Source organism: Nansenia antarctica (genome assembly GCF_963989245.1).
Source record: "Nansenia antarctica genome assembly, chromosome: 3".
Taxonomy (NCBI): Eukaryota; Metazoa; Chordata; class Actinopteri; order Argentiniformes; family Microstomatidae; genus Nansenia; species Nansenia antarctica.
Window position 1 is genome coordinate 35,095,184 of NC_137688.1, and position 12,500 is coordinate 35,107,683.

Below are 12,500 nucleotides of genomic sequence, written 5' to 3' on the forward strand. Positions count from 1 at the left end.
GGTCCCTTTATGACGTTGAACCCAGTGTGCGCTCCGCCGCCCTCAGAGCGAATTTACCTTACCACACCAGCCAGTGTGTTGATTCAGATTCTGGCCATTAGATGGGGGTACACTCATATAGTGTGTCTTCAGCCCAGTTCTTATCCTGTCTGGAGCTCAACGGCTCAGCTCAGCCAGAACATGGGCCTGTGGCCTGTTCTGGAGGGAGAGGGGTAGAACTTTAGACTTACTGTAACATTCCTCTTAATCCCAAGCGGCAGAAAGTAATATTGGTCATGATGACTGTCTCCTATTCTCATTTCCAAGCCATCTTAAAGAGATTATTATTTGGACTCCTGGATCTTATTATTGTGACTCTCTCTCTCTCTCTGTGTGTGTGTGTGTGTCTGTGTGTGTGGGGGAAATGATTGTCTGAGTCAGACTGAGTGATTATGTTGTTATACTGTAGATTATTGCTGTGGGCAGTGTTGGACAGACAGACAGACACATTCTTCTGAAATTGAAAATACCATCTTTATTTTCTGGGGGGCGGGGGGGGGGGGGCAGGGGAGCACTGCTGCCTCTCACATCCTCCATCTTAACACACATCCATGTACACATCCAAAATACAGACACAAGACTACGCGAAGGAAACAACTTAAAATGGTATAAAATGCCTTGATCTCTTGATGAACTCAATATGAGAAAGAGGCAATAAGCATAACACACACACACAAAAACTTTCCCACTCTTGCACACATGAATGCACACACACATTCAAGCACAGACAGACGCACACGTACGCACGCAAACGCAAACACACACACACACACACACCCACCACCTTCTACATCTCCAGACAGCAGTTTACAGTTTATTTATTATTTATTTTACAGTCAGGTACAACCTAACTTGACCCCAGGCTATTGCGCTGTGTGTGTGTGTGTGTGTGTGTGTGTGTGTGTGCGTGCGCCTCACTCAAGCCAGTTCAGTAGCAGTGAGGGGTGTGTGTGGGACTTCTTTGGGCCTCTCTGTCTTTGTCTTCCAGGAACGGTGAGGCATTACAGGCGAGGACGACATCTGCCGAGTGCCTGTGACAAATTGAAATATGTCTTTTTAGCAAACAGCAGACAGGAAATTAATCCTCAGAGTTCACATGACTCGCCTGTCACAACGCAAATAACAAGGACGTTCGTTCCGTCCGAACACCTTCTGTGTACACAAACTGCAGCTTCTTCCTGGCTTACAACTGACCCTTGTTCTCTGAGGTTGAAAACATGAACACATCAACTATTTTACATCCCTATCAAGAGTGGCTTTGGGGCTCATGAGAAGAATACTATTACTACTAAGCTATTTCTGGTCTTTCTTTCTTTTCTTTTTGTTTTTAAGAAAAAACCTTCAACCATTTTGGAAAGCGGTTCATGAGCACCTATCTGATATTCTTCCCAAAAAATTGAACTAGACCCTCTCATAGCGATACTAGGGGACATTGACAGGCTATCTGAATTCACTATACACCAGTAGGGTTGGGTACCGAAAATCGGTACCGGTATATACCGGTTACTTTACATTCGGTATCTACCGTACCGAATTGCAAAGGAGATTTCGGTACCTCATTTCGGTACTTTTCTATCTCGCCCCCTGGTGTCCGGTGTCATGCAACAGTCAACTGGTGACTCGTAACAAAGTTTATTATGTTGGCTATGACTGCCGTAAAGAAATATATACTGGTACACTGTAAATCTGAGCCAGCACCAGCAGTTAAGCAATGGTGGAATGAGCTAGTGTCATATTGTACCCCTGAAAAAAGTCCTGTACAACGTGAAGGGGAAACCAGGGCTCTTCAATAACATTTGGCGGGGTTTGATCAAAGCAATCCCACAGATTGAATCTTCCCTGGATTGAAGTATTTGAGTATTTGAGTATTTGTCTTATCGTATGTCCTGTTGTGTCGTTGTCGGAAATGTGAAAAAGTCAATAAAAAGAAGTTAAAAAAAAGAAATGACCATGAGTACCTAGAGCACCTTTTAAAAGATCCAAACAGAAACAAATGTAGTGGTTATGAGGTGGACTACTGTATCTGAGAGGCAGAGCATGACAGAAGGCAAATAGTTTGTGCCATGACTCCAGTCCAAACACGTTTCTCTCTGCTTGTGGCAACGGTGTGGCCCAGGAACTGATCCGATCTCGGAGTGGAACACAGAGGCAAAGAGAGGGAATGGGAGAAAAGAGGAAGAGGGAGAGTGATGAGAAGGTACACACACACACACACACACACACACACACACACACACACAGGTGTGTCATTAGGCCCTGCTGTATGATAGGAACTTACAGTATGTTATCTTATAAGTCAGAGGTACAAAGTCTACAGAGGCCGTAGTAAGAAAAAGAACATTCCTTATTTCATTCCAGGCATTACACTGAGCCCATCCTACGTTTCCTACATCTACCATACTCCATTGGGCTATAGGTACGTGGTATAAAGTTAAAGTCCCTTTCATGCCAAGTCAACTGTGTAAACACACACACAGACACACACACACAGCTGCCTCTGATTCCTAGAGTAGGTCACAGCACAGTCAGTCAGCTGCTGTTGACACATTGGAGGTGTCACTCCTAATTTAAGAACAGGATCTTAGCTTGGGATCTGCAATGCAAATCACACATTGGTGCCAATGGAAGTGACCTCAAGTTAACCCATATCAGCACAGGCTCTCTCTCTCTCTCTCTCTCTCTCTCTCTCTCTCTCTCTCTCTCTCTCTCTCTCTCTCTCTCTCCCTCTCTCCCTCTCTTGTATACGTCCTGACCTATATTCAAGGGAACAATTGCAGCGTCACCTAGCATGCCCCTGGTTTGACCAGTCAAATTACTGTTTGTTCTAGTTCTTCTTCATCTAACTGCTGTGATTTTTTATTTTTATTTTTATTTTATTTTATCAACTGCTGTGATAGCCTAGGCTAAGCTACAGATTAGCCTGGTTAACTGCTGTGATAGCCTAGGCTAGGCTACAGATTAGCCTGGTTAAGGCACATTAGATGAACAAAAATAATGCTACCTTTTTTTGACCTAGTTTTTTACACTTCTAAAGAATTTCTAAGAATTCTGACAATGGGAGTATGAGGTTATTACCATCATTGCTAATGTTTACCACACATCACCTTTGACCTATGGCTTGGGGAAACTGTCATAAAAACTTGTTTGGGCAGAACCCTAGAGTTACCGGTAGTTGAAACCAAATCGTCCTGCTTTCCGATTAACTGCATTTTATTGGAGTATAAAAATCTAAAAGCTTTGAGCGCCATACACACACCCACCCACCCACCCACACACACACACACACACACACACACACACACACACACACACACACACACACACACACACACACACACACACAAACACCCCCCCCCCCCCCCAACACACACACTCTCCAGTCATTAAACTCAAATTGGAATCGAACCGGTCACGACACACACACACAGACACACTCACACACACACACACACACACACACACACACACACACACACTCCAGCTCCCCTCATTCAGCAACAACCCGCCCCTCTGCCGCACTGTGACCGGCTGCTGCTGACAGAGAGAATGCTCTGGTGGCCAGGTGTCATTTACAAGTAGCCCAAAAACCTGCAGCACTCTGCACCCCGCCACCAATACGTCTCCATCCACAACCTCGTTTTCAAAGTAGCCCAATTTGGGGCGAAAACTGCGGACATGGCAACCCTGAGCCGGGGCGATATGACGCGTGGTGGTTGACAGCTACATGATATAACATAGGCTGCTGCCCTGAAAGGCCTGAGTCCAATTCACTTCAATGCAGTAGGCAGTATCGTAATTGATGAACTGGTAGTACTGGTTTAGATTAGATTAGATTAGACTTGTATTGCCATTGCAGAGTGCAAGCACCAGACAACGAAATGCATGTTTAGCATCTAACCAGAAGTGCAAATAGTGATTTAACACGATATAAAAACATGATAGAGATGGCGAGTACTGTAGTTAGAGGTATATGTACTCTACAGTTATGAGCTAGTTAAGGTAGTAAGGTACAGTATGGTATGTACAGATGTATAAGTAGTGGCTATTTACTGGCATTTACTGTAGGAGGCAATCCTCCCATACTATTTTCAGAGCATGAAAACCATTAAGCACAGCAGATATAGTGTGACATCTACAGCACATGGTACCATGGCTCAACCCTGCTTCACACATCTTTGGTCGTGGTTCGGTCAGTTCCTATCTGAGACTGTGTCTGCATCTCACCAGGCCACCTGCTCTAGAGGCACGTGGTGTGTTCGTTGATACAAGGCTGGTGGTAGCTACAAGCGTGTTTGGATGTTGGTGTTGGTTCTGGCACCGGGCCTGATTTAATAGTAAAATAGCTGTTGTGATGGTGTGTGTGTGTGTGTGTGTGTGTGTGTGTGTGTGTGTGTGTGTGTGTGTGTGTGTAAGCGTGTGTGTGTAAGCGTGTGTATGTGTGTGTGTTTGCGTGAGTGTGTGCGTGTGTGTGCGTGTGCATGTGTGTGTGTGTGTGTGTGTTCACGAGCGTGTCTGCGGGTCTCTTACTCTTTGCAGCATGGCAGGACGAGTGTTGGTAGGCGGAGTCTGGGCTGTCTCTCACAGTCCTCCACCGAATCAGGGAGCGGCACGCCGCTGGTCTCCGGTAGCAACAGGCAGAGTCCTGCCCCTATGATGGGGCCACTCCCATAAACAATCATGGCAGCCAATGGAATCTCTCCCCTCGGCGTGGCCACTGCATTCAGGATACAGCCCACACGGTAACAAAGCCACACCAGCCCCACACACTTCTGCCTGGAACACACACACACACACACACACACATTTCCATTTACAGACCAGCTCTGTTGCAATGAACCAACATGCCCTACCGCAAGCCACTGCTACTGTAACTTGGGTGGGGTACTGTGTGTGTGTGTGTGTGTGTGTGTGTGTGTGTGTGTGTGTGTGTGTGAGTTACCTGATGACAGTAGGGAACAGCTCGATGCCATACAGCAGAGAGACAAACACTGTGATCTGCATACACAGCTTCCCCACGAAAGCCAGAGACATCGCCAGACCAGAGACATCTGTAGAGATACAACAACAGCTGTTGCAGAAAGACGACTGTATGTGTGTGTGTGTGTGTGTGTGTGTGTCTTGTGGCTGCCCCTTTGACCTGTACATGGACCAGACTTTCCAGGACAAGTATATCAAATACCAACCACTACTTAGTACGATAACCAGCTTTGGGTACAAATGTAAATTCAGCATACTTGTATTTGGAAGTCTGGGCCATGTATATAAATGCACCATGAGGGGTCTGAGAATTGCTGCAATGTCTAAAAGAAAGGCCAAACAGGTTGCCAAATTTTGCTCTGTCTCAGCTATTATTGGCAGCTTGGCCGTGTGGAGAAGGAGGTGTTATGTGTACCCTTGAGTGTTCAGTGCTGCTTAGCCCCGACATATTTGATTCCCTGTTTGTATAATATAATTTGTGGAACCAAATAAAGTATTCAAATGTGTGTTTGAATGTTACATTTACATTTACATTTTTGGCATTTAACAGACGCCTTATTCCAAAGCGACTTAAAATCAATACATTTGACTTTGAAGTAAGCGAATCATCATATCATCATATACACCAGTCGTAGCAGGGAAAAGTCATCTTTGCTCAGGCCTGGGGCCTGTGGCAGTCGTCGTGCTAGAGGAAAGGAATTGGTTTTGTTTGTTTCTTCATAGGAGAAACAGTACAGGGGGGTAGTAGATGTCTCAGGAGGGGCAGTACAGGGGGGTAGTAGATGTCTCAGGAGAAACAGTATAGGGGGATGTAGGTGTCTCAGGAGGGACAGTACAGGGGGGAAGTAGATGTCTCAGGAGGGACAGTATAGGGGGGTAGTAGATGTCTCAGGAGGGACAGTACGGGGGGGGAAGTAGATGTCTCAGGAGAAACAGTATAGGGGGATGTAGGTGTCTCAGGAGGGACAGTACAGGGGGGAAGTAGATGTCTCAGGAGGGACAGTATAGGGGGGATGTAGGTGTCTCAGGAGGGACAGTAAAGGGGGGATGTAGGGGGGATGTAGGTGTCTTAGGAGGGACAGTAAAGGGGGGATGTAGGGGGGATGTAGGTGTCTCAGGAGGGACAGTATAGGGGGGATGTAGGTGTCTCAGGAGGGACAGTATAGGGGGATGTAGGTGTCTCAGGAGGGACAGTATAGGGGGGATGTAGGTGTCTCAGGAGGGACAGTACAGGGGGATGTAGGTGTCTCAGGAGGGACAGTAAAGGGGGGATGTAGGGGGGATGTAGGTGTCTCAGGAGGGACAGTACAGGGGGGAAGTAGGTGTCTTAGGAGGGACAGTAAAGGGGGGATGTAGGGGGGATGTAGGTGTCTCAGAAGGGACAGTATAGGGGGATGTAGGTGTCTCAGGAGGGACAGTATAGGGGGGATGTAGGTGTTTCAGGAGGGACAGTATAGGGGGGATGTAGGTGTTTCAGGAGGGACAGTATAGGGGGGATGTAGGGGGGATGTAGGTGTCTCAGGAGGGACAGTAAAGGGGGGATGTAGGGGGGATGTAGGTGTCTCAGGAGGGACAGTACAGGGGGGATGTACGTAGGTGTCTCAGGAGGGACAGTATAGGGGGATGTAGGTGTCTCAGGAGGGACAGTAAAGGGGGGATGTAGGTGTCTCAGGAGGGATAGTTAAGGTGTATGTGTCTCAGGAGGGACAGTTAAGGTGTAGGTGTCTCAGGAGGGACAGTTAAGGCGTACGTACTGTAGAAGCGAGACGCCAGCAGTGACAGCAGGCAGAAGGAGCCGCTGAGCAGCAGGGAGAGCATGCTGATTGGCCGCCGCCCACAGCGAGCCACGATGAAGGGGACGAACAGACACGGAGCCTCTGATAGGCCTGAGAAGAACTGGGCCAGGTAGACGTCCACCCCGAAGGAGCCCACGTTCAGACAGATACCATAGTAGGTCAGAGCAGACGCCATCCTAGAGGAGGAGAGGGGAGGAGAGGGGAGGAGGGGGAAGGGGAGAGGAGAGGAGGGGAGTGGAGGGGAGAGGAGAGGAGAGGGAAGGGGAGAGGAGAGGAGAGGAGAGGAGAGGAGAGGAGAGGAGAGGAGAGGGGAGGGGTGGAGAGGAGAGGCGAGGAGAGGAGAGGAGAGGAGAAGAGAGGGGAGGAGAGGGAAGGGGAGAGGAGAGGAGGGGAATGGAGGGGGAGGAGAGGAGAGGAGAGGAGAGGAGAGGAGAGGAGAGTAGAGGAGAGGGGGCATTTGGGATTGAGGTTTGCAGAACTCTCACTCAAACCTGGCCTTATTGGGAGTGAATTTATGTTTACAAATAAAGTTTTTATTATTATTTGAGTAATAAAAATGACCTGAATCTGAAACGTGTGGTGTGCAAGCACTGAGGGGGGAAGGTGGGGGGAGGTGCTGTAGGAGAAGGAAAACATTCCAATAGCATGTCTCCTAACATTCTACATTTGACACATGTTTCTGGCTAAGGTTGACAGTCCCGTCTGCAGGGCATAATAACTGAGGCTAAACCAGTGAACTTTAGTCTAGATTCCACTTAGCCAATACCACCTTCTGTTACACAGCATGCACTGTTGGAAAGACTGAATATAATATCTATATAACATCTAACACGACGACCCTCATGTCACACATAATAACATTAGCAGAGTCAGGTGTGTGTTCTAGTAAAATCTAGTTAATCTAGTCAACTAACATAGCTTGAGCATGTGAGCCTGCTAACAATGTAAAGTAGTGTTATAGTTATCTAGGTCGTAGTGGGGATTACTCATTGCATTGCAATGTTTTGGCTTGCGAGCGTGTCATTGATTTTCAACAACGCTGACATTTATTTACATTTTTCAGAACAAGATTCGGAACATTTTGATTGGTTGGAGACTTGTTCCCTGGTTTTGTGTGTGTGTATGTGTGTGTGTGTGTGTGTGTGTGTGTGTGTGTGTGTTAGTACAAGCCCCTGTCATACCCACCCTGTCCAGACTTACCTACCCAATGTAACTCATGACGGCCAGGCGGACTAGGATGGTGGGGCTCCTCAGGTTGGAGCAGCCGAAGAAGGCGGGGCCAGGAGGCGGGGCCTCAGGCTCCTTCTCTACCTCCTTCTCTACCTCCTTCTCTACCTCCTTCTCTACCTCCTTCACTACCTCCTTCCCTTCTGTTGACAACAGCTGGGACAAAGAAAGACACACACACACACACACAAACAAACACATGCTTGTGAATAGGCACTAAAGGCCGATTTAAGCTTCTGCGTCGAATTTACGCACGTCTACGCCGTAGCCTACGTAAGGGGTCTCCAAGTTTATAGTTCTACGTTCTAGTTCTACGTTCTACGCGGACCGCGTCGCGTTTGTCGGTGTACTCATAGCGGCATAGAAAAATATGCTTTCTTATTCTATCTCGTTAACGGTACATGACTAAGACTCCATTCAAAGTTCAGTGTGTTCAGCATGCTATTCTGGTCATGGAGAATTTTTGTTTGGAATTCTAACACCATTCAAATGGTTTCGGATTCCCTGTCCTCTCCCCTATCCGGACACGTTTGAATTGTTATCCTAACCCACGGTAAATCACAGTTATTAACCCGCAAAGGGTGCCTCCGGGCACCGTCTTTGCCCGTGAATAACACCGGCTATGAAGGTGGTAGAAACACAAGACTGCTTTGCTAACTTCACCATCGGTATACGGTCATTTTGAGCCCTGAACCACCGCGCTGACACCCCGAGAAGTTATGCTTTGAACCGTAAACTCAAGAAACCGGGAGTTCACCCGCTGCTGCTCGCAGCACCACTTCCTGGTGGATGAAACCTCCGTTGACAGCGGGGGGAGAGACAATTTCTATCCGGGAATTCGCTCCGCGCTGTGTCGACCATGATAGGAGTGTCGTATCGACAACATTCAAATGGTTTCAGATTCCCTGTCCTCTCCCCTATCCGGACACGTTTGAATTGTTATCCTAACCCACGGTAAACCACAGTTATTAACCCGCAAAGGGTGCCTCCGGGTTGTGCCTGACTCTTCCATAGGGCGCTCTACTCAAAGCGGCATAATAGCGACTTTTTTTTTTTATGCTTGTTGTATATAAAAGTTCTATGATGCATTGAAATGACATTAAACTAAGATAATACGATGGTTATCATAATTTTTCAAATCTTTATTAATAAGTAATTACAGAAAAAGTAAATGACATTTCTGTCATGGCTTCCGCATTTTGGCCGACGAAAGAGTCGGAATCTTGTCGGAATCATGTGCTACCAAGCGGACCAATCACAGAGCTTACGGTTGCGTGGAAACTGACGCGTACTTAAATTTTTGGAGATGTGCGCATCAACCCTCTCCGTAGGCAACGCAAGGCCACGCGGGCCAACGCAAGCTACGCCGTAGCCTACGTTGTCGATTTTACGCAGAAGTTTAAATCGGCCTTAAAGTGAGAGAGTTGTGTGTGTGTGTGTGTCTTTTTTCTTTGTCACACAAACACACACACAAGCTTGAGATAGGCACTAAAGTGAGAGAGATGTGTGTGTGTGTGTGTGTGTGTGTGTGTGTGTGTGTGTGTGTGTGTGTGTGTGTGCGTGTGTGTTGGCAGGTGGTACCAGGTCTAGGCAGTGTCTGTCCCCTGTGCTGCGACTCCTGTACTCCTCCAGAGTGTCTGTCCTCCTCTTCAGGAGCAGCCAACGAGGAGACTCAGGGATGGCACTACACACACACACACACACACACACACACAGACACACACAGACACACACACGCACACACACACACACACACAGACACACACACACAAACATACACACACACACAGACACACACACACACACACATACACACACACGCACACACACACACACACATACACTCTCTCTCTCACACACACACACACACAGAGATGGAGAGAATATATATCTCAATCAGAGCCGCTTTACAGTTTTTTTTCCCTGTCATGATAAACAGTCACGCGACATCAGACATAAAAGAACCCATTGTACTCCACAGCACATTGAGGGTCAGGTAGAGTTCAGTGTGTAGAGACACTCACAGGCAGAGTTCAGTGTGTATAGACACTCACAGGTAGAGTTCAGTGTGTAGAGACACTCACAGGTAGAGTTCAGTGTGTATAGACACTCACAGGTAGAGTTCAGTGTGTAGAGACACTCACAGGTAGAGTTCAGTGTGTATAGACACTCACGGGTAGAGTTCAGTGTGTATAGACACTCACAGGTAGAGTTCAGTGTGTAGTAGACACTCACAGGTAGAGTTCAGCGTGTAGAGACACTCACAGGTAGAGTTCAGCGTGTAGAGACACTCACAGGTAGAGGTCAGTGTGTAGAGACACTCACAGGTAGAGTTCAGCGTGTATAGACACTCACAGGTAGAGGTCAGCGTGTATAGACACTCACAGGTAGAGGTCAGTGTGTAGAGACACTCACAGGTAGAGTTCAGTGTGTAGTAGACACTCACAGGTAGAGTTCAGTGTGTAGTAGGCACTCACAGGTAGAGTGGCAGACAGAGCAGCTGTGGCAGAGCCAGGGCCAGGTGGAGCTGTGTCCAGGTGTGTGTGAGGTATGCCACGGGGGCCAGCGCCATCATGCCCAGGCTGAAGGAGAAGGACAGGAGGGCCGGGGGCCACATACGGTACCTGGGCAGGCTCCACTCCACACCTGAGACCACACACACACACACACACACACACACACACATGAGACCACACATACACACCTGAGGTCACACACATATACACCTGGGACCACACACACACACACACACACATACACACACCTGAGATCACACACATATACAGCTGAGACCACACACAGATACACACCTGAGACCACACACATACACTTGTGACCACACACACACACACACACACACACACACACACACACACATACACACACCTGAGATCACACACATATACAGCTGAGACCACACACAGATACACACCTGAGACCACACACACACACACACACACACACACACACACACACACACACACACACACATGCAATATGCTTCTCAGGTGGGTTGGAGGATAGCAACATTTATTGACCATATTCCTTTAAATATCACAATAATATTATTAATTGTTGAAGTACGGTGGAGGCATGACAGTGTGAGAATTGTTTTTACTGAACTGCACTTAAGGGCCCCTATTAGCATGTGCAAAAATGTGTTGTTTTGGGGCAAAGTCTGCAATCTTTATCATAATATTTCTTATAGACGCAAAGAGGAATTGAGAGTTTTGAAGACTGTGTCTATCGTTTCTATGATATGCAAAGCAAAAATTGTGTACAAAAACTCTGATTAAATAATTACATTTTTCTCAAAACGATTGTTAAAAATCAAGCTACAATAACAGCTAGAAAAGGAAATTCCTGGAGAAGCTTTGTGCAAAGTCTTGTTTTGGTAGTTAACAGATCGTTTGGACTACTAGATGGATAGGTGAATCGATAGAGATGGGGTGTAAATGTGCTTAATGTTTAAAACGTCTAAATACTACAAGAATCTTTGTAGAAGGTATTGAAATAGGGTTAATGCTTAAGTAGGGTCAGTCAGTACATAATAAAGTTAGATTGAGTTGCCAAGCTATTGGAAGAGGAGAATGTTAGAATGTATGATAGAAACTCATGTTAATTCATGCAGCTTAAAAAGGCTTAAAGTTTAAAGTCTAAATAGTATCAAAACTCTGAATATAGAAGTTCTTTAAATGGAATAAGCTTAAAATATGAAACGGTGGATACATTTTTAAATGCACTCATTCAGAGCGAATGGCAATATGAATTAATCGGATCGAGAATGTCTGCTCGAGTACAAGCAAATGTACCTCCATATTCATTGGATGGCGCTTCATCATACAGTAAGACCCCAAAACGGACAGCCAAGCGGAAAGTTCTTGACTGGCCAAGTCAATCTTCAGATTTAAATCCAATTGAACACAACTCAATGGGTCGCAGACTTCAGGCAGTTTTTCCATGCAAAGGATTGTCGACCAAATACTAAAGATGCGTGGTTAATTTGGACATTTGATAAATAAGTTTTGTTAGCCTGCTGATAGATAGATAGATAGATAGATAGATAGATAGATAGATAGAGATAAATAGAGTACAAATAAAATAGACATCTGATAAAAATAAAGGACAAGTATGATGACTTTCTATTCTATTTGTAAATGTTTTCCTTGTAACCCTTCTCAGCACCTCCCAGAAACAAGCCGTAGCAGGCAAGAAGGAAGTCATGCAAAGATCAGATAAATGTATTTACATTTTTGGCATTTAGCAGACGCCTTTATCCAAAGCGAATCCGTCAGTCGTCATAAGATCATGCAAATGTAAAAAGATCTACTACTAGATCTATGAATACGCTATGAATTGGTGGACACTCTGTTTGGGCATCGGCTGGTAGGAATCCTGGGAACCAGATGCACATATACACTGTATATAATATGTTTTGTGTACCGTAAGAACTGTTGTTAC

General features: G+C 46.2%; 1 protein-coding gene across 1 annotated transcript in view; it reads right to left on the reverse strand.

Moving 5' to 3' along the window:
• Positions 1 to 943: 943 nt before the first annotated feature.
• LOC308154028 (solute carrier family 22 member 13) overlaps positions 944 to 12,500 on the reverse strand; it is a gene marked incomplete at its 5' end in the record, with an annotated part of 16,287 nt that continues 4,730 nt past the window's right edge. Inside the window, 7 exons of the mRNA XM_080527208.1 lie at positions 944 to 1,070; positions 4,567 to 4,812; positions 4,979 to 5,087; positions 6,771 to 6,988; positions 8,017 to 8,135; positions 9,621 to 9,723; positions 10,517 to 10,685. Coding sequence (XP_080383334.1) covers positions 968 to 1,070; positions 4,567 to 4,812; positions 4,979 to 5,087; positions 6,771 to 6,988; positions 8,017 to 8,135; positions 9,621 to 9,723; positions 10,517 to 10,685 — 1,067 coding nt within the window. The 3' untranslated portion in view covers positions 944 to 967. The remainder of the gene's footprint in view (positions 1,071 to 4,566; positions 4,813 to 4,978; positions 5,088 to 6,770; positions 6,989 to 8,016; positions 8,136 to 9,620; positions 9,724 to 10,516; positions 10,686 to 12,500) is intronic.